A 22485-nucleotide genomic window follows, 5' to 3' on the forward strand; every position below is an offset into this window, starting at 1 on the left:
CTGCTGACTAAATGGGTCAACCACACACGAGGTAGGGAGGGGAGGGGAAAGGAGGAAGACACCCCAGAGGCAGCCCCGAGAGATGAAAAAGGGCAGAACCAGCCAGGCTGCTGAGCAGAGAGCGGCGGTTCTCGTCTCTGCTGGTGGCGGGAGTCTAGCTGGTTTAATCTTTTTGGAGGACGCTTTGGGACAGCAAGATCCCAACACGCATATCCCTTTTCACAGTAATTTCCCTTTTAGGATTTACACCAAAGAAAAAAAACTGGCCAAGTACACAAAATGTATATTCTAGGATTTTTATCATCTTTGTACTGTTTATACAGTGAAATACTGACATGGTGAAAAAAAGGTCTGCTCTGTGAAATGGAATTCTGGGTAGCCATTAAAACGCTGTTTACTGACATGGACATGTTAAATTAAAACTGTACACACAGTACAATTCCATTTCTGGAAAAAAACAGAACAAACCTGCTATGCATGTGTCTACAAAGAATAATTTCATAAGATATAAATCAAAATTTTAGTCATGAATTTTTCTAGTTGGTAGGAACTATGGGTAATTTTTGTGTTTTTACTGTATTTACTTTTATTACAGAGCTTAATATTTTGTTATCAAATTTTGTTAACTAACAAAATTTTTGAAAGGAAAAAAAAGATTGCTGTGTTAAGGAAGGAAGCACAAGCTGGGGTCATATAGTTGATTGGGGACCACAGTTTCTTTGGGAGGCGATGCTGGGGGTTCGGGGCAGGCAGAGAGGGGGTCTCCAGGCCCACTCCCTGTGCTGCTCCCTTAGGGTCGGTCCGCCGAGAGCCCTGGGTGCCTCCCAGGTCAGGCTTTTGCTGGTGTGCCAGAGTCAAGCTCAAGTTCGTGTGAGCCCAGCAGAGCCCAGGCTCTCTCACTGGATGAGCTGACTCCCTGCACGTAAGTTTCTCCGGCCGACCTCCGCCTGTAACCACAGCCCTGTTGCGTCTGTTTTCCCTCACACGTCCTAATTCCTGACTTCAGACATAGTGGCCACAGAAGGACTAAATGCGCTCACGATGGCTGTGAGACTCAGGAGAGAGAAGCGGGGCTCGTCCAACACAGAGTGCAAGTCAGAGGGCTTCCCCCAACCCCCCTCCTCCCACCAACGATGTTCAGGGCCGCAACACTCTGGCATTAATTAACCCTGCCAGAGAGGCAGCAGCTAGATCCAGGGAGGTGGGTCGCTTTGACAGGACACACAGGGAATTCGGTGATGGTGCCGGGCGAGACCCCAGGTGGGCTGCCCCGGCAGCACATCCTTCATCTCATCCTCTTTGGGGCGGCTTCCTGCTACCCCACCCATTTCCCCACAACACCTGATACCCAGTTCTGTCCTACCACTGGCTTCCAGGGCCAGCATCCTGTCATCTTGTGTCTGAGCTCCTAAGAACCCAGCATGAAGGACATGAACACAGTGCCTGGCACACAGGAGGTGCTTGGTAAGTGCTTGTGGGAAAACACTGCTATTTCTTGAAGTCTCCTGGCCCGAGTATGAACTCATCTTTCTTCTTTATAACGACCACAAAGATCAGAGGAAACTCAGGGATGCAGCTCTCACAGAACTGGAAACCCTCTTCCTTGGCAAGTGACAACTTCGGATTCGCACACGTCTCCCCGAACTCTTGACAGCTGCTTTACATCCAATGACTGAGCAGTCCGTGGATCAAATCAGGTATACTGGACTGGGCAGAGTAAGGTCTGGTTGCTTTCCGTCCCATTTCTGGGTGCCACACTCGTCCTCCTCAGCCTCTCCCGGCGACTGGCCCATGTTTCCACCTCCACGTTTTCTAACATTGCCATCTGTCCATCTCCTCGACCTGGCCTTGAGGAGCCAGGGTCCCTGCCCTTCTGGGAGCCACCTCTTCACTGGGCTCTTGGTCTGGTTCTCCCCCACTTCACTCTGCCTCTCCCCTTTCTCTCCCTCCTCCTTTTCCCAGTTTCTTCCCTTTCCCTCGTTCCCCTTCCCCAACCCAGTGCTACTTAGCCTTTCTTTTTTCATTAACTGCCCCGCAAGGAGCCTTTTTAGAGCCCCTCCAACCCACAGGGGCCCTTTTCCTCCCATGCAATCTTAACCAAGACACCTGTGGTGTCTGGGGCCCTTTGGAGGACCACAAGCCACTGTAATGGCAGAGACTCTGTGCCCTCCAAGAACTAGTCTTTGCCCCCTGGGGCACTGTCACCCAGTAGAGAGTGTGTGCCTTCACCCAACTCAGGCAGGTCCTAACACGTCTCTCCTGAAGTTGCTGCCCATTCTCTTTCCCTCCCTGCTGCGAAGCTTCTTCAAAGTCCACACTGCAAGAGCCTCTTCAAGAACGGATCAGGGCCTGCTCTGCCGAACCTGCGGTGAAGACCTTCTCCTTGTCACAGCTCTAAAGGGCTGTCTCCTCCTGGGGGGCTGGGGGTGTGTGGGTGTACACGAGTGCAGGGTTTAGTCTTTCTGGCTAGCAATATGACAACTGTTCAAACACTGAAGTTTGTTCATTTGAAACGTTTTTAGGAGGCCCCAGAAACCAGCAGTTCCAGATTCTCACCAACCAGAAAGAATACAAGTTGGGGAAAAAATGGCACCAGCTGTAGTTTCATTACATGAAGTGACAGCGATCACGACTTCGTGGTCGGATTTTCCAAGTGTGGGATGAGAAAAAGGCAGCTCGAAGCACCGAGGAAGGCGGAGTACATGTACAGTGTGTTTCTATGGTGACTTCACTCCACTGAAGAAATGACTACCTTTTGGCCCAAGGAGGCATGGGCTTCCTCTTGTGTCAGAAACTGCAGTGCAGTTAGCAGCTCTGCAGAGGGCGGAGGAGGGAGAGGCCTGCATCGGTCTCTCGTTGATGCCCCCATTTTTGGTTCAACAACTCTATTTTGAGCGCCTACCCTGCACCAGGCACTGTCAGGTGGTGAGGGCACAATGGTGAGCAAAAGGCAGACCCAGGGCAGCCATCACCGAGACTGAGCCTGACGGGAGAGACACATACTAAACACATAACCACACAAAGAAATGCAGAGTCACTCATAGTACCTGCCACAGGGAGACATGAACGACACTCTAAAGTACTGTGATCTAGGATAGGGGTGGCTTCCTTGAAGAAGGGACATCTGAACTAAGGGTAGGAGGAAGTGTGTTCCCAGCAGAAGGAATAGCGTGTGCAAAGGTCCTGAGGAAGGAAGGAGCTTGGTATGTGCAAGAAGCCTAGTGGGAGCAGACCCAGAAAGCATGTGGGCAGCTCTGATGCAAAACACATCTGGAGATGAAGCAGGCAGGGCCAGGCCACGCAGGACTACTTCATGGGGCCAACTTAAGGTTTTAGGTCTTTATCTCGACAGTGATAAAGTGGGAAATGTCTGAATGTTCTCAGCAGAAGAATGACAAGATCATTTTCATGTTCTGAAAAGACCACTCTACCACTGTAGGAGGCAGAGGTGGATACAAAAGGCCAGCAGGAGTCTACCAGAGAAGACGGTAGCTTAGACTTGGGAGCTGGTGGTGGAACAGACAGGGAGAACAGAGAGGGGAGTAAAAATGAACAGGGCTTGGTGATGGATTGGATGGGAAATGAGATCAATATGTACCTGCTTAATTCACTCCAAATTTCTTCCCAGAATGCAAAATAGATACACTAGCTCCCTGCTGATCAGTTTAGTTGTCTAAAAGGAAAGGCAGTAATTTCACAGATAGGGCACCTAATCGTTATCCTGCTCGTCTCATGAGTCTGTTTTGATTATTGCATTATTCTACCTGATTCAGTCCAAAAGGCAGAAAAGTCCACATGAAATGAGCTTTGAGAGCTGATTTAAGGAGTAATCAACATGAACTATAATGACTGTCAGAATCTTTATTAGTCCACTAACGATGCAAACATCTCGTGCTTGGTTTTATTTCTTAGGTGGAAACAGTAACATTTAACTGGAACTAAGGCATGTTTCCCAGATCGTCTGCTTCTAACTGTGGCGGTGCTAATGTGTTCTGAACCATGTTATTTGAGCTGGTCCTATGGTTTTCTATAAGCAGATATATAAAGAGACTTTTTCTTTTTTGCCTTTGATACACAAGATTGATTTTAAATCTTCCTTGGTTCTTTACTCCTCCCTCCATGCATTAAAAATGCAAAGAAGACATAGTTCCAGGATGATTATCCATGTGTTACCCTTTGAAAATTGGCAGTTGAGACCCTTAAATAGGTCCAGCTTAAAAAAAAAGTCATTGCAATTCAAATTATGTTGTTTTCTCACACTTGGAGCTTCTATTACTTATAACATTATCAACATTTTCAAAAACTAGGTCAGCACTATTCATTCCTTTGCTCAATAAGCATTTAGTAGCCACAGGCTGCATGCTGGGCACTGGAAAACCCAAGACGACCTCAAGGGGCTCCCAGGAGACAGGCAGTCAGTGAGATCAGAGGGCAGTGTGAGCAGGGTTATGGGAGAGAGAAATCGAAACCATGTCGGTACAGAGAGGGCGCTGCAAGGCCAGCGACGTGGCACCGAAAGCCCTTGGGGACACCGTTACAGGCACCCCAAGGGCAGAGAAAGGAGGTATCAGAAGGGAAGAGGTGGGCAGTGGCAGCTCCTAAGCTGTGCTGGAAAGGTTTTCATTTGTAAACGCAGGGCACAGGATGGTCAGTGAAGAATTTTTGTTTGGCAAAAGAGTTACATGTCTGGGTTTGCTTTCCAGAACTATTACATCTGGAAGGTTGATGTGGGGCAACAGAGAACATATTGGAGCGGGCTGGGGGCCAATGCAGGAACCAGGAAGGCTGTAAATGACATGGCCAAGAAACCAGAGGAGCCTGAACAAAGGATGGGGGCAGATGAGGAAAGGGATGTAGTTGGAGCCACGGGGTGGATGAGGCTACTCAGCTAGCGTGGGTGGAACGAGGAGAGAAGTGGGCGAGGAGCACGTGCCCGGCGGGGCCAGCAGAAGCAGCGGTCCTTCAAGGGGATGCGGGGGGGAAGGAGGAGGAAGGGGCGAAGGGGGAGAGGCACTGGGCCCTGCAAGTACTGCAAGGGGAGGGTGAGCCATCAGGATCCAGAGTGATGAGGAAGGAAGCACAAAAGGGCTGGAAGCCACGTGGTGCATCTGGCCCTGGGGAGGCCACTGCTAAGCCGGAGGGGACAGCTTCTCCGGGAGGAGGCGCTGCAGAAAAGACCTTCCTCCCCACAACCCATGGGGGGCCCTCAACCCAGGACAGCAGCGCCCATTTGTCTCAAGTGAAGATTTTTAGGCAAGAAGCACAATATGGAGCAAAATAAAAACAAAAAACCCCAACAGGTAGGGCAAAATGAGATTTTTTAATGGACTCACTGATCACTTACAATAATTGCAAGGTGTCTCTCATCCCTGGTGCCTGAAGTTCTATGAGCCTCAACCCAGCCAACCAGGAAGGAAAGAAACCACGGATTCCTCAAGTCGCACCCACTCCCAGGACTCAACACCAGTGACTGTTCCTGGCTCGAGCATACCTAACAAGTACTTTTGGTACCTATGTGATCACTTTCTTGTTAAACAGTTTTTGTCCCCCTCACCAGTTGTCATTAATTCCCTTATATCCAGCCGCATACGCTTTTTTTTCTAAGGCTGACAACTCAAGAGGGCAGAAACCTGACATAAAACCGAGCACACCATCGTGAAGTGACAGAGAATCTAAGTACAGAGTTTTTGGACAGTGGAGTACACTTTGAATGACCTCTGCAGACATAAGGAACAAATCAATGTCACTTTCCACAGGAAACCCTTAAAATGCGCTCCACGGGCCCATGAATGTCAAGGCCATGAGGATCTGGTCTGGGGGACGGGAACTCTTTCTGGGCTTCTGTAAAAGGACAGGTACCAGGGTTGGACAACACCCTGAGAAGTCCTTCCCCAAAGCACTGTTATCACCAGGGAACAAATGAATCCAAAGTTTGGGGTTTAGGACAAACACATCCTACAGGACTTCAGCATGCTGACAAGAATTCCAAGCAGGCAACTTTATCTTTTAAATTGACCTCTATGATCAATCCCTAATGACAGTATGGGCGCAAAGCAAGAAGGAATGTTAGAAAACCCAGAGTCTGCTGAGCCCCAAGAAGACAAACTTCATCATGACAAGAGGATCATTAAAGCAGCAGGAAAAAAGCAAGGCCCCCCCCAGACATCACCTACTCTTGGTCCCATATTTGTATCACTAAGCAAACACTTACACTATTTTTTGAAGTACCTAAATTTTAAGACCAAGGTACAAACATTCATGATCAGATTGGCTTTAGATTAGAAGGAGGTGTTACTCCTGATCCCAGAGGTGTTAGAATTTCTGTAACTTTGCTGGAAGAGAGGGGAGTTGTAACTGGGGCTTAGCTTCCTGGTGTGACAATAAGGTACTGATACAGTGAGGTGATAACAATGTCTAAAGCTCCGGGTGGTGGCTTTTAACTATCCAGCAAAGTTGTAGTGCAGCCTGTGAGGAAGCGAAGACTCTCTGAAACTCAAGGAGGAGCTCGTGGGGTTCCCCACACGTACCTGCCCGAAGTTTTCTTCGTCGATGCAGAACATTAGGTCCAGTTCAGTCGGATCATTTTCTAAGATCCATTTCAAGGAGTTGTAATATTCACTATCCTACAGAAATGACACGAAAATTAAAATTAAGCATCATTAAAAAAAAAAAGATGTCAGGTGAGTTTAATACCTTTATTGTGGTATGAGTCCTGTACAATATGCTACACATATTTCAGATGTACAATTTGATGAATTTTGATAGATGAACACACCAATGGAACCACCACCACAATCAAGCTAGCTAACATTTCCATGACTCCCCAAGAGGTGCAAATTTCAAACTCCTGATTTATCCCTTCCCATCCCCTTTACTCGCTGGTAACCATAAGTTTGTTCTCTACATCATTTGATTTCTTTAAATAATTATGTCCTTCCAACACAATTCCATTCAGAGTCTCAGGAAATGCATTAGTCACTAATATTTTCTACCCTAAACCTACTCTTCCCGTTTAATTTAAAAATATAAACTACAAATCTCTCTTGGTAGTGACACGGGTTTGTAGTCAGATCCTGTCCTCTGGGAAGAGGAAGCAGCCTGCTCCGGAGGGCGGGCATACAGTTATACAACTGCACATGGAGAGATTAACAGACTTCCCACCTTTTAAGAGTGAAACTATCAGAGGAAAATAGGAAGCAGAGAGAATGTTCTAATTATAAACACCAAGGGTTTCAAGGGTCCACCCCTTCCTGTGCTTTCACTGCTCTCTGCAAGTTCCTGTAAGCAAACAGGACGGCTGCTCTCAAAACCCAGGACAGGCCTGGAGGGGCTGGGCTGCTCTGTCTCCGGGCAGCCCCGGGGGGCTCCAAGGCTGGGGACCCGACAGGCTCTAAGAGGACAAGACAGAAAGTGTGCACCAACTCTCCACATGGGGTAAAAAAGTAACTTACACTTTAAGAGAAATTTCCATATTCTTGGCTTCCTCACTATACAGTAATAAAGGCATAAAGCACAAGTTAAAGGTGAAAGTTGAAAAGAAACCGGAGACAGGTACTGTGCAGGAAGCCACCCATGGGAAAGCCAGCGGAGGGGATTCACATGCACGGCTGGCGTCCTACTCTCCTCTCACACGAAGAGGACGAGCAGAAACAGCAGTGATGCTGTGCGGAACGAGGATATGGCCCAGAGACCCAAGTACTCGAGAGACACACAGTCAGCACTGGGTAGGAGGATGCTTTCTGACTCTAGTGACAGCCCTTGAGGGCAGAGCTGCAAAGACCCCAAATGGACAAAGACGCTCCCTGGCGCCTGGGGTGTGACGGTGCTGGCACTCAGGCAAACACCCCTGTGCCTGGAGGTGAGTGATGGGGGAACAGATAAATGAAAAAACAAAACAAAACAGAAGCAAAGTGTATTAGGAAAAGAGCATTAACTTCTGTTTTTGTAGAAAATCCTTTCAGCTCTGAAATGGTCAGCTTAGATGAAATAAATACAACAAGAAAGCCCAAATCAAGAGCCAGCAATTCCTTTCCACCTTGTCATTCCCCTCCCACACTGCAGTGGTCACTTTCCCTCTTCCACATGTCGGATGACTGTAAGTGTTCTGCCCTTTATCTACTCTTTTGGCCTGTGTCCCTGCCGTTTTCTGAGGCCGGAAAACAGAGGGAGAGCAGACAGATGTCTATGTGTTTGGTATCTGCAGTTTTCGATGGAAAACAAGGGCTGCCATGAGGTCTCCAGGTGACCCTGGGGTTTAATTTGGGCAAACCAGTCCTGGGTAAGCAGAAGGAACTGAGATATGGGTGTATCCACCCCAAATCCCATTAACTCGAGAAAATGTGAACAGTGATTTGCTTATTTGAAAAATGAGGGAGAGCAATTCACTTCTTCAACAATGACATGTTCCCCGTCGTTCGTACTGAATGACGACACTCACACAAATCGCTCTAACTACACATGGTCTCAGCCACCTTTCCGTAAGGGGCCCAACGCCCACGGGAGCAACCTGTATTTACTCACCACGGATTCCATGTCGTTCAGAGTTATCTGCTTTCCCAGCATCATTTTGTAAAACGGTCTAATGAAGAAACCTGAAACATGGAGAAAGCTGGGTGAGTTTCACATCTTTGGTGATGCTGTGCATCAGCGCACGAAGAGCAGATTAACCTGCCCTCAATCTGCACGAGAGACCAGGATGGAACAGTGAGACCGCCGACACAGTTAGGAGGGCAGTTATACTAGCAGAGACGGTAGAGCAGAAAGGGGTCAGAAAGGCTGCTGAGGTGACAAATGAGCTCTCCGTCCTGCAACCCGGGAGTGCCTTGTTCAGCCTCCAGATCCCCCATCTCTCCCTGCTTCTCCTCGTTACTTCCTCCAGGGAGCCTTGATTCTTGGCCAGTCCTTGCTCTTCTGCCATGATCCCAGCTTCTAAATGCGCCAACCCCACCTGGCCTCCTGGTGAGACTAACCCCAGAGAAGCGCTCCCCGGCCCTCCAACCAAGCCACTTCCCCCCCAGAGTGCTCCCCGTGTTCCCTTCTGTTGGACTCTGGCCTCCAGCACCGCAATGCTGCTTTTCCACCCCCACCACAGTATGCTCACGGAGGTTAGGCTCTCATTTTAAACTTCTCTGTATTTCCTCTGCAGACGCTAAGGATGTCTCCTTACTCGGCAGAAGGTAAGTTACTTGACTTTCTAAGAAGGCTGAATGTGAACAAGCTGGAATGATCCTTGGCACGACCCCAATGTGGCAGATTCAAATACACTCACACTATAAACGTATATGGAGTGAGAAAATACTTCCCTTCTAATCAGAAAAAGTGCTTACTTCCCCAACCCCCCCCCTTAAAATAACACGTTGAACTCAGAGGATCAAAAATCAGTTAGCAATTACCAGTAAAAATTTACTAAGGGAAGAAGTACACAGGGCACAACGATTATTTATCAGAATAGGTAAGGTTCCATAAATGCAATTCACACGATTCTCCTGGACTGCAGTGTCCATCTTAAATCTTACTCTGTCTTCCACCCTCAACCATTTCAACCCCTAAATTCTTCAAAAACAAAACACTTCTGATTCTCTTTCCTCACTGATGATTTCCTGTAAGGGTACCATTTTTTCAATGACCAAATCCATGAGAAGTCTCTATGATACTGATACAGTCAGCGAGGGGATTTCATGTCTAACTTCCAAGGTACCCTGAAATTCTTCCATGACTTACATTCTCTAAATAATAATGAGATTTCGGGCCATCTGTTCCAGCACTGATCCCAAGGTCAAGGTCTTAGCTGAGTTATAACATTGCTTTCAAATTATTTACAGTCTCTTCACGTTCCAAAAAATAGTACTTTGGGGACAAATAGGGCAATGGCAGCATACTGGATAGATTAGATCATTTTAATTAACTTTTCAATTAGCCTTTTCCATCTGTCATCAAATCTACTGTTCGCTCAAGAAAAGTTATTCCAGAAAACATAGAAAATGCACAATTATGGAATGTTCTGTGCTTAACACTTAAGGTTTTTTAAATAAAATTTTTTCAAACCGTGTATAGACACTGCGTCTTTAGTGCTCAGATCAAGATGACACCAGGAAAAGGCACTTCCATTATGGGCAAAACATTAAAAAAGACCCAACAACAAAACAAAACTATTGATTTACAGAAAACCAGCAAAATGCTTTTGCCTAAAACCTATGATGTGGAAGAGAAGACACCAAACAAGAGAACACAAACAGCGCTGTCCTCCATTTATTACTTCAAAGCTTTTTAATAACTTACCATCTAAAAGTTTCCCATGAAATACTGCCAGACCAGCAACTCTTCCAATAAAAGTGAAGTAGGACAAATGATCTTCATTACAGAGGCCTGAATTGGGATTGATCTGAAGTGTGTAGTTGTCCCTTTTGGGAAGGAAGAGAGAGAAAAAGAAAGGCAATAGAGAAATGCAATAAATAAGAAAGCAAGAATTTGAATTTTCCGTTGCTGCCTGTCACTAACCTACAGCGTACCTGCTAACACCCTGCACCTGATGGACAAGGTGTAAAAGCTAGAGAATGGGGCTTATTTAGTTGGCCCCTTTCCATGACCAACGACTGACGTCTCCCAGAGCAGGTGCATACGCCTTGTTAAGTTACACTGTACGGAAGTGTTGATATCTGACTACTGTTGACGTACAAAAATGTCAATTTCACATGGTTTAGTCAAGTATCTTGGGAAGACTAGAAATCCCACGTACCAAACGGCCTGGACGTGGATTCCCAGCCGTGTGAGTGCTGCAGGTTGTCTCTGTGAGGAAGAGGGTTAAATTCCTCTGAGAGGCTTTTGGTTTAGGGGTTGAGATGTTTCCCGGGGGCCCAACCCCCGGCCATCTGACCAGCACTCGGCCCTGAAAGGCCCCCAGGCCACTGGGAGCTGTTCCAACAGCGCGAACGTCAAAATGCTGCCACGCACCTAACCGTTCTCCTTCAGTCTCATAATCGTGGGGATCAGTGCTTTTCAAAATGGGCTCCGTGCACAGATTCCTCTGGGGGAAGCTTTGGGAATGTGGGTGAGAGGTGAGGATCTCCCTTGGGGACCCTCCCTTCCATTTCAATGGCTTTATCAGTTTTACAGAATGGGAAATTCTTGGCTAGAGCATCCGGGAAGAGCACCGAGGCTGCCTTCCAAGAGCCCTCAGGAGACTGACACCACGGGGAAGACATGGGAGAACCCTTGTCCCCGCAGAGCACAGGCTGCCTTTCAAGGTCACAACTATTCTACTGGCTGCTTGGGTCCAGCTTAAGCCTTTGGAGAAGCCACAGCCTAGAGGAGGAATGGGTGGTCTTGTAAGCAGCCAGTACTTGATTCTTGAGAAAGTAATGGACTCTGCCTCAGTCTGTGTGCCTGGCAATGCTGGAATCCTGGTGCGAGGGGGAGTCCGGGGCCCCCCCCCCGACAGGCCCAGGGCACGGTCCTCTGGATCCGGAAGGACGGGTCCTCCATTTGCCTTTATGTAACGTAACTTCAGAAATGATTCTTGTTCGTAAGACTGTGACTTTCTGAATTCTGACAGTGACAAATTCTCCCAAATTAACATAACATTACAAGTGAAAATTGCCTTGTTCCTCACCAGAAGTACCTAACATATTTTCAATTTCAATTATATGAACCCAACAGACAAGAGAAGAATTATTTTTAGGTGTTCACAGAGTACATTATTTCACCATGTGGAGTCAGAACCAATTCTAGACTTATATCAGGCGGGGAGGGGCTGAAATGATCAGTGTTAATTTATCTCAAATAAGCGAGCTGCTTATCCTTTCGTTAAGTTTAAATCTGTGAAGCATACAGCTGCTTCAGTGGGGACACCGTGAACGCACCCCGGACACTTACGTTGCAGAGTACTCGAAGAGACCATAGTAGGGGTTGAACATCTCTTTGGACAGTAAGAAGAACCATTCTCTGGCCACACCCCCATAGTCCAGACCTTTCTCTGATTCAAATTCAATCCACAGCCTAGCTTTCAGGACATCTGGCCTTTTCACAGACATGATTCTCCGATAGGACTCTTCAAATATGTTATTTCTGTGAAGCTTCATTTCAAACCTATTTGGAATATCAGCCTATACAAAAGAAAAAAAACCATACACACACAATCAGACAGTAAATAAATATACATCTTACTTCCTAAAAGAAAAAACAACAAAGAGTAGAAATGATGGCAGTCTTCAAATAAACAAGCAGTGAGGCATGGTTCCAACTGAGATGAGATTCTCCCCTTCCTGGATTTTTCTTTGCAGACAGAAAGCCTCAGTCTGTCAAGAGGAGACACACAGCATCCACCAGCGGCTGTGGGACTGAGCCGGCAATGTGTGCTGCAGGAGAAACTGTGCTAGGTCAAGACAGTCACTCTTTCTCCCTTTCATAAACAATTGTGGGGCACTTATCCACCCCTGGCAACTGAAATATGGTCAACTCTGCATATTGTTTCAGTCAAAGAAAGGGACTTCAAGTCCAGGGAATTAAAGGCCATAGACAAGCTCCCACCCCCTCACCAGGCTGGGACCATTCTCGGGACTCCAGCTGGTAGACATGACCTGTGATGCCCAAAAGCTAAATAACTCTGTTGCCATGGGGAGCGGGACCCTGGTTATCGTGCCAAGTTGTGGGAAAGCATCCCAAAGGCCCCAGTTAATAAACGTGAAAATAAAAAAGCACGACTGAAGTTATGAATAACTGCCTCCTAGAAAAAATTGGCCCAGGGTCAGTTTTGCTATGATGATGAACGTGCACAGCCAGTTTCCAGGCAGAAGGTACCACAGTGAAAGTGCCAGAGTGAGACAGGATGATAGCCACAAAGTCATCTTATCACTGGGGGAGATGCAGGTGACTCACAAGGAAACACTGGATGCTATGTGTTAAAAAACTGGATTCTATGTGTTCAAATTTGAGTCATTTCTTTAAAAGGAGTCACCCAAGAGCTACCTGAGTCAGCGATGTTGGAAGAGAGAACAGAAGCCCTAAGTGGGAGATGCCCGAAGCAGAGGCAGAGATGCCTCAAGCTTCTCTGCATCCCTGGTGCCTCATCTACAGCAGATGCCCAGAAAGTGAGGAGTGGGGAGGGATGGCGATGGAGCACAGGCAAGCAGGGGTGATCTGAGCTGTGCAGACACTCCCTTCCCCAGTGAGAAGCCACCAATAAACTGGTGCAGAAGCACCAAAAAAAAAAAAAAAAGTGAAGACACAAACTGAGGAGAAAACTGGTAAAATCTATGCCACTGAGGTGAAATCAGAAAGCAAAACTGAAGACATAATGTTAAAGTATTTGGGGAGATACTTTAGTAAAAAATACATTGTAATTTAAAACACTCTCTTAAAAAAAAAAACCTTAAAGGGTTTCTCAGTTGTCAAAATCTTACTGAGTTTCCCAGTGAGAATTAATCTAAAAGTTGTATTTGGTCTGAATATGCCCAATATTATAACTAAATACTATAAATTATACTTATGTTGTACATACTATAATCAAAATCATGCTTCTGAATTTAAAGAGACAGACTCAAACATTTTTCTAATTAGAATCTAGGTTTTATTAAATATGATAACTATAAGCAATTGCACAGGCTTCTCCAAATTTTCTGAATAGGTCCTGAATTATTTTATATCCTATAAAAATCATTTCTATCTTTTCACGTATTACATAAGAAATTACCTTCGGGTGATTTGATATGTAATACTAAGTTAATCCTCACTTACCATTTCTGTTAAAAAGAAAATTCAGATTGAAGATCCAGGTGGATCAAAGTGCAGTGAAAAAGGAAGGTAATATTTTTAGTACACACATAAAAATAACAAACAAGTTGTTCTCACTGAAGTAATTCTGGTAACTTACAAATGACTAACGTGGCATTTGGAAGACATGTACTCACAGGTTTCTTTAATTTCTTCCTAAAGTAGTCATATTTCTGCTTAAATTCCCTGGAGTAAGGAACAGCCTGGAAGACAAATTTATAATTATAGAGAATATGAACAAGATGCTTGAAATTTTATGTTTACTAAGCCGACATTCAGAAAATCTCATGAATCGTAAACCTTGAAACTTATCACTCTCCATATTATCACTGGCACTTACATTGTCAAACAGACCGATAATTCAAAATGTAATATGAATTGAATCAATTTAAAGCCACGAAAGTAGCATTTTAAATACACGTATTGGTCTCTTAGCTCAGCATGTGACGTTACAAACTTTACTTCCTTCAGCTCCTCCAGTTTTTAAGAGATTCCCAAACCTCCAATCTTCTGCTGAACCCAGTAGAGTCCCTGCAATTCCAAAGCCTCCCCTTGCACTCGTGTGACCACTGACGAAAGGCTGGCGCACTCCGTGATCGGGGCGGCCCATCCCACAGACTCTTCCCCAGGGTTCCACACCAGGCGTCCTCACTGCCAAGCAATGGGCTGTCACTCTTCCTTATGAACAGAACACGGTGTGTGTGTGGCACTAATTTAAGAGGGCACTACGTCTAAGAGGAACTGATTCTTTTCCCACCGGCATAGATGTGGGCACTATCAGAAAGTCAGTGGGTCCGCGAATGTGAAGATTCTTAACTCTGCCAGCTCCAGGGGTCAGTGCCAACCTCACCCAAACTTTTGCAGATTTTTAGAGCCAGAAGAGATTTAGAATACAACTTAAATTTGGTAGCCTGCATACACTATCCTTGGCCTAAAGAAATGTCAAAACTCTACGAATACAGGATCTAGTTTTGCTTCATATACAAAGAGCACATTTTGATTTTAATACTTTTAATCTACCCTTTTATAAAAGACAAAAGAAAATATTTGGTTTTGTAACCAGTTGCAAGTCATTTTTTTCCCTTTCCTTTGAAAGCCCTGTGAAAAGGCCAATGTAGGTGTCCCTCATTTGGAAATTCTGGTAAGGGGAAGATGAAAGTTATGCTGAACTTCTCAATTATACCAGCCGGTCCCTTGGCATCAAGGTAGGCAGCAGTACACAAGCAATGTGTGTTTAGATGCAACTAAAATATTATACGGAAGAGTCAGAACTTGGGAATACTGACCGGACCAGTAATCGCTGGGTTCTGCAGTCTTGGGTCTTCCCACTGAGTAATTTTGCTATCTGAAAATTAATATTGAAAAAAAAATCAGCTTATTAGTTCAAATCTATTTCATGTCAAGAACGTTTTAGAAAGAATTATTTCTGGATTTTCCAAAAGCTGTCCAGTTCCCCATCCTGACCCCCAAAGGTAAATAACTTAGTATTTCAGGGTTAGAAGAGAACTATTTGCTATATGTTCCCCAACATACTGTTTAGTTAAAGCAATCAGTAACGCACAACTAAAGTAAACCCATCTATTCACACTGCTTTTGGCAAGCAATCTGCTGAAATTTCAATTATAAACCTCTGATCTTTCAAGGATTTATAACCTGACTTTCATTTAATTGAAAAAAGGCATGAAAAATCTTAGTCCCCCAAAAGTTAACATACACACGATTTTTTCTCATTTCAAATACTTTTTCCTTTGCTTATGGTGTTGCAAAACTGCTCTCAACTAAGAATCCTACATTGAACAAACGAATTATCCATTCCATGTGTCACTCATACACACACAAATATTAGAACAGCTAAGGCAGTCCAAAAAATGAGTATCAGATACAGCAGAGGAGGATTCCAGAGAAAAGGTTCCCTTTTGGACAAGCGGGCAAGAAGCAGTTTTCTTTCTTCCAAACAAGTCAGTGTCAACAAGATTGCTAAATGGCACCTGTACTGCTACCTAACGGTGTAGGTGGAAACACACCACAGCTACCTGGATCACATGGGGTTTGTGACTGCCCATTAATTAAAAAGGCTTTAGGATTACTCTGTGTGTGAAGGGGGGTGTAGAAATCAACTCACAAGAAAGATAAGGGCAGGGGAGTGGGAAAAGATTCTCTCCGGAGTTTTAGGAAATAAAAGCTGGTTTTGAAAAAAAAATTTTTTGTTTGACAAGAATATTCTGTTTATTCCTTTTATACTCAGTAAGTAGACTGAAGAGAATAACTAATATATTTGGTTTTAATGACTATCTCAGGAATTTTTCAGTCTGATAGGGTAACTATTTTAATAAAAGCAGAGGTTAAGTTTAAAAATAAAGCTACCAAAGCACATGATGATTCTAGAGTCAGGCTGGCAGAAAATTTACATGAGACGTTTCAACTGTTTTATAGAACACTGAAGGAAGCAAAAGGTATTTTGGGGGTCCCTTACTTTGAAAAACAGAACTTTTTGGAAAGTAAGAGCTGCTATTGTGATGAAGAAAAAGAAGAGAAAACTAAATAAAGGAAAAAGAATACAGCTGAGCAAAACTGCCTTTGACTATAACCTTATCACCTGGGCATCATCATCAAAGCAGAAAACAAATTAAACACTTCCCACGTATGTCAACTCCCAAATCTCCAGTCCAGACGGCAACTTCAAGCTCCTCCCGACACCCGGATTTCCCATGGGTACCTCAAACTCAACTCTGCCAAAATCAAACCCATCATCTTCCAATACCGAAATGGTTCATATAACCCTGTATGTATTCCTCATTAACAGTATCACGATGCATTTAACTATTCAAATCTGGAACCTGGCTACATCCTCCATCCTCCCTCACCTTTCATTCCAAGGGTTACCCAATGATAAGGCTTCTTTCTGGAGCGCTCATCTTTTCTCTGCACTACTCTCCTTGGCCTCAGGTTTCCTTGAACCTCAGGCTCACTCACTCCTGTTACAAACTTCCTTTAAAGCCCTGCCAAAAGGGTCTCTCTAAAGAACAAATATGGTCATTGTCAGTCCCCTCTGGAAAATCCCCCAGGCATTTCCTTCTGGCGGCTGCAGAAGGGACTGGAGCTCCCACACTGGCAGACTCGACCTGATGCGCATGCGTGTGTGTGTGTGTGTGTGTGTGTGTGTGTGTGGTGTGTGTGTGGTGTGGAGGGGTGTGTGGCCTCCTCTGCACACAGGACATCTGCAACCCTGCTGCGCTTCTCTGAACCTGGTGCCATCTGCGCTGCATATACCTGCATGTGCTTTCTCTCTCCTAGAATCGCTCTTCACTGGGCGTGCCTGGCTCAATCTCCCTCATTATTTGGGACCCATCTGAAAGTAACCCATTCCATGAGGCCCTCTTGCAGCCTCTTCCCACTCTGGGAGCCCACCCACTTAAGTAAGTACTTCTATATAACAACTGGTTCATTTCCCCAGCACAACACTGACACCATCTCCTGGCACTCCCAACTAGAGTATCAGCCCACTGAGGACAGGGACTGTGTGCTGTTCATCTCTGCAGCCCCTCTGCACCACTTAACACATTTCCCAGCATGTAACAGGAGCCTGATATGTAATTTTTCAAATGACCAAATGAAGCTGATGGTGAAAACACATTCCTTTGAAAACAGTCAACGCTTTCAGAACCATATCTATTTCTGTATAGTTACAATAAAGATCAATTTTGCAGTTAAGAACTATCAATATATGAATGTCAATGGCCAGTTTCCCACTTTGTCCTAAAACTTTTGAATCTAAACCTGCGTTTTGTCTTTGAGACATTATATTTCAAGTAAAGGGGCAAGAATGAAGCAGAAGAATGAGAAACTCAGGCCATTTAGCAACTATCAACAGATCTGGTGAGACTGATGGCAGGAAAGAGTAACACAGCATCTTACAGCATCCCTGGAAGTTTTTCCTCTATCTTTGTCTATAAGCTGTCCATGGCCAGCTACTCAGAGGCTGCGCAGAAGAAGAATTACATGATTCCTAAGAGAAGTAGAGATTCAGTTCAAGACCTTCCCTTAATCTTTTACACCAGGCTTGAGACACAGAAGCTACTTGATAAATGTCAACCAAATTAATCTAGAGGTCTAAAGAGTAAAGTAGTATTAGGCATTCATGCTCTCCTGAAAATGTCTTACTTCTCAAGAATTTATGAAGCAGAAAATGAAAAACGTAATGAATTAGAAGCCAAGCACTGCTGTCTCCGTCGGTCAGTGCGCAGCCACAGGTCCTGCACATGGCAGGACAGCAAAATGAGATGCTGGATTTTCCTAGAAGTTAGATCTGGGGAAAATATGCAGAAGGAGAGGCTCATCTGGACGGTAAGGAATTCCTAAACATCAGCTACCAGGTAATTAAACCCATTTTGGAGTGGTTTGGAGTAGCCGTCAGTCTGATAAAGCATCTTTAAAAAGACAGGTAGTTCACATTCCTCAAAGACTGGAATCTGGCAAAAAAAAAAAAAAAAAAAGCATACGATTTCGAATGCTGTTTCATTGATACGCACCTCTTCAGTGCTTTTCATTGAATGAATGTTGATGAATTAGGGAGAAATGGCGGAAATGCTCCATTACCAGCTAGTGAGTTTCTCCTAAACAGAGCTTTTTTCTCACATGGTCCCTGGTTATCTAATTGACACCATATTTGGTTAAGAGGACTTTTCAGTGTAGTTGAGCAGAGGGAAATTTTAATCTCCAGGTAAAAGCATCACAAGTTTCACCCTGGCATAGCTCAGAGCACCCAGGCTCTGCACCTGGTCTACCCTCCATCCGCTGACTCCCAAGAGTGAGGAAGGGGAGCCTCTCATGTGCTGTCTGGTCTGGAAAGAGGAGGGGGGAGCATCTGAGAGGAGCTTGGAGGGACCAATTAGGAATAAGAAACTGCCCAGGCACTTAGCAAGTAACTGCCCTCTCCCACCTCCAGGCAGACAGGAGCTGAGCAGGCCAGAGGCTGGAGGGACGGCTGCGGTTACTTCTCAAGGCAAGTTCTCTCCACTTTCTAATCAAGGATCAGCTTCTTAACATAACACACCTTCATCCCTGGCCCTCTGTGAACGGACTTCGAATCATCATTTAAAGAGCATTTGCTACATGCTATACTAGGTCTATGCACGCCTCTAGAAAAACAGTCCATGATTTTTATTATTTCCAGTGTAAACTAGGATGGCCCTTTGCAGTAGTGTTTTTCTTGTTTCTGGGTCCTTGCAGCACCCCAAGAACATTTCATAAAGTCCTTCTCAGGCTGACCTGACGTCAGATCCCCAGCCAGAACATGGCCACGGTGTCGTGTGAAGTGCTCTGTGCAGCAGACCAAGGCTGTGCCAATGGTCAAGACCTGGTTTTAATAAAATGTCATTAGTATTGATACCTCCCTTTGAAAACTGAAATTGTAGTGCGTATGGAAGCCTGAAAATTGCCTTTTGTTTTTAGTGGGAAAAAGGGGTGTCACTCCTCTTGTATTTTAGCAAATTATGCTAAGAAATAGTAGAATTACAAATAATATGTCAAGAAAAAAGAGGGGGTACATGCATATTTTAAAACATTTATGGCAGCAATTCTACGCTCACTGTAAAATTCTGGAAAATAGGCAAAAATCGGTATTTCTACTGGTCAAAGACAAAACCTAGGCCTGTGTACCTTGAAGTATCTAATTTTAGCCAAGGGTACTTTTGGTTTAATTCTGTATTGTTGGGCTTCTTGCTTAATTAGATTTATAAAAACCCCTCAAGCTCCTGTGCCTAAAAAGGAAGGTCTGTCTTTGATGCACTGGTCATTTAGGAAGCCTCAAAGAGGCCCTAAAACTACCAGATAGTGACCAGCCCCATCCACAGGAGGAGTCCTTGTGGCCAGACTTCCCAATCAGCTCAGCAACGTGCTTAACTAACCAACGTGATGATTAGTTACAAAAATGTCAGGCTGGCAAACCTGGCGCAGACTTCCTGAACTGAAGGAAAACAAAGATCAAAATACTACCAGATCACACATATATCTGAACTTTAAATCTATCTGAGGACTTCTTTTTAATATACACTTTCAGAAGTTTTAAGGAATAGGCAAATACGGAGAACATGTCACTTCAGCAAGGGGTAAAAAACAAAACACTGGCTAAAAGCAAACCTTTATTAGTTTAACTTTTAGTTGGCATGAGAAACCACACATTTATTCACAGGGGCTGGAGCAAACGGCTACAGCAAATATACGACAATTTCAAGAAGAGAGCTGCATGTATATTAGTGTGTTGGGTGCAGAGAAACATGCCATGAATAGAAAATAAGTCAGAACGGGCATCTTGCCCTGAGACCTCTGAAGGCAGTGTTTAAAAACCGTAGACGCTGCTTCAAGCACTGCTCAGACATAGATTTTGGACTCAATCATCACTTCTAATCTTATTTTCTATTACCAGAGTGCATTTATTAAAAGCGCAACAGTCAAGGGGGTCATCAACCAAAAAAAATTTTTTAATAAAAAAAAGTTAATAGGTCGTAAGATCAAATTGGGAAGGGCTACTTGAAAGCAAACTTGGGATGAATGCACAGTACCGTACGAGGGCACTGAGTCTCTGGGATCATTCTCGCCACATAACACCTGGCTGCCTAGACAAAGAGTAAACACAGCTTTCACTGTAGTATGTGAGTTACCCTTGTGCACCCCTCCCCAACCTGCAACACCTGTGTGTCCACAACGGCGCCTACTTACTATGATCGATGTAAAACGTTCGGCCATCCAAGTGAATTCTTTCTTCCCAACCAGGCTGGTATTAGGGGAAAGAGAGCGAGAGAGAAGACAAACATTAGCTAGCAGTTCCAAATCAAAGGCAAAAGGTAAAGACTCTAGGACACCTTCTTACCCAAGGGTCTACTTTTACATAAAGAAGAAACTAAATACAAACATCTCAAATGAACTCTTGACAACACCCAGCAGCACATGTTAGCACGTGTGCTCCAGTCTCAGATGTGTGCACTGTACAGTGAACAGGAAATGGAGTATTATTTCAAAAGCTTCAAAGGGAGACGTCAGCATACTGTGGAACAGTTGAGCCTGGGGTTTCTGAATAGCTCATGTAATTAAATGAATATTTACTGAGCACTGAAGGGAGGAGGAAGGTTGATATAAGAATGTTAGAGACGAATACTTTATTCATGTCACCAGGTGGTTGAACAACCTACTACCCATATTCTCTGCTGTGAACTCTCACTACTCAGACTCAGGAACCAAACAGATTTGGATAATTTTTCCAAGAAAAGGCTGGTATGCTTTCATTACCTGAGCTGTGCTTGAGTCCTATCTGAAACTCAAGAATCCAACAACCTGCAACCTTTCACTTTCTAAACTCTCCAGTCTCTCCTCTGGGCTCTTTCCATCTAAGCGCCAGAACCAAGTATTTGGAGAGTGTGAGATATTTGGATAACCTGATGGATAAAGACTGAAACCTAATCTTCTAGCTTCAAATTTTGCCATAATATCCTACACACCAGGCAACAGAAAGGTTCTCAGAAAACAATAACCAAAAAAATTCCTAGCACCTTTCCATTTTAAAGCAGTCTTAGAGTCTCTTCACCTTTCTACCTCTATAAGGCTTTTTAAAAATTGGGGGTGGGTCAAGGAGGATGCATGGTGAAGGTTTCATTCAAAAATCTAATTTTGAGTAAATAGCTCGAAGATTTCCACTCAGGCCCCAAAAGAGAACAAACTAATAAAAAATTAGATTTATAAACGGGCATCCACAAGGGAGAAAAACTTAAACTATCTGCAGGATAAATGACATGTAGAAACCTTCTGTGATTACTTATGCCTTTTTCTCCCAGTTTTTTTTTTTAATATTTTTGTTCCTACGACTAAATCAGCAATATGGGCAGAAATCAGTGGCTGCTAAGTTACAAAATAAATGTGTGCTGCTTAAACTGTCACCTGTAGAGAATGCCTCGCCCATCCCAGTTGCAAGGTCTACCTTCCACTAGCAGCGAGCAACTCAGAAAGCTCACTGAGAAGACTAGGTGCCCTGTGAACTGGGTGTGCTATGAGAGTTCAGTCATACACTCAATTCTATTAAGAAATTACAGACCAGTGGGACTCAAAAAGCCCAGAGAAAGAGAAGATGACAGGGCTTCCCTATCAACCACTGGGCAGATGAATAAACATTTTCAGACTGGTCCATGGCTCGGCAGTGTACTCACAGGAAGAGGGCCAAGGTCATTGGGGTTTAAAGATGCCTTTGACCGCATGTGTACTGGAAATTTCAGGCGTGGATCTTCCTGCAGGAGAAATGTAAAAGGCAGAAGATGTTAGGAGTGACTGTGAGCAGTTACTGGCTCCTCCCCTTCCGGGGTTGTGTGTTCCAAGGCAACCATAACCAGGCTGCGTGTGCATGGGGCTGCACTCCCGCTGCATGGGGGGCGGGAGGGTCCCATCTGTGTATAAGAAGCCTGACTGACCTTCTCTCAAAAAAGATCTATTCTTTATCCTTGTGCTTGATGAAAGGAGAGTGAGAATATTTAAGTACAAGGTTAACCATTTTCCCAAGACCTTGAGCAGGTGAAGAGGAAGAGGGTCCCAGCAGTGATGTCACCATGGAAACCAGACGCAGGATGCCAGTGAGGATGAGGCTTTCTTTACTCCACAGAAAGGGAGGCGGGACACTGGTTTGTATAGCTCCCTAAGGATCCTGAGCTCCGGGGTGAGGGCTCAGGAACACCCTCT

General features: G+C 44.7%; 1 protein-coding gene across 5 annotated transcripts in view; it reads right to left on the reverse strand.

Moving 5' to 3' along the window:
- The window catches only part of NEDD4L (NEDD4 like E3 ubiquitin protein ligase), a 298551-nt gene that overhangs the window by 17349 nt on the left and 258717 nt on the right, over positions 1–22485 (reverse strand). For all 5 annotated transcript variants that reach the window (XM_072952149.1, XM_072952148.1, XM_072952145.1 and 2 more), the window contains 8 exons: positions 21963–22040; positions 20485–20539; positions 15054–15112; positions 13905–13970; positions 11872–12101; positions 10279–10400; positions 8521–8591; positions 6528–6623 (listed from right to left, as the gene is read on the reverse strand). In XM_072952149.1, the coding sequence (XP_072808250.1) occupies positions 6528–6623; positions 8521–8591; positions 10279–10400; positions 11872–12101; positions 13905–13970; positions 15054–15112; positions 20485–20539; positions 21963–22040 (777 nt within the window). The remainder of the gene's footprint in view (positions 1–6527; positions 6624–8520; positions 8592–10278; positions 10401–11871; positions 12102–13904; positions 13971–15053; positions 15113–20484; positions 20540–21962; positions 22041–22485) is intronic.

Source organism: Vicugna pacos, chromosome 30 (assembly GCF_048564905.1).
Source record: "Vicugna pacos chromosome 30, VicPac4, whole genome shotgun sequence".
NCBI lineage: Eukaryota > Metazoa > Chordata > Mammalia > Artiodactyla > Camelidae > Vicugna > Vicugna pacos.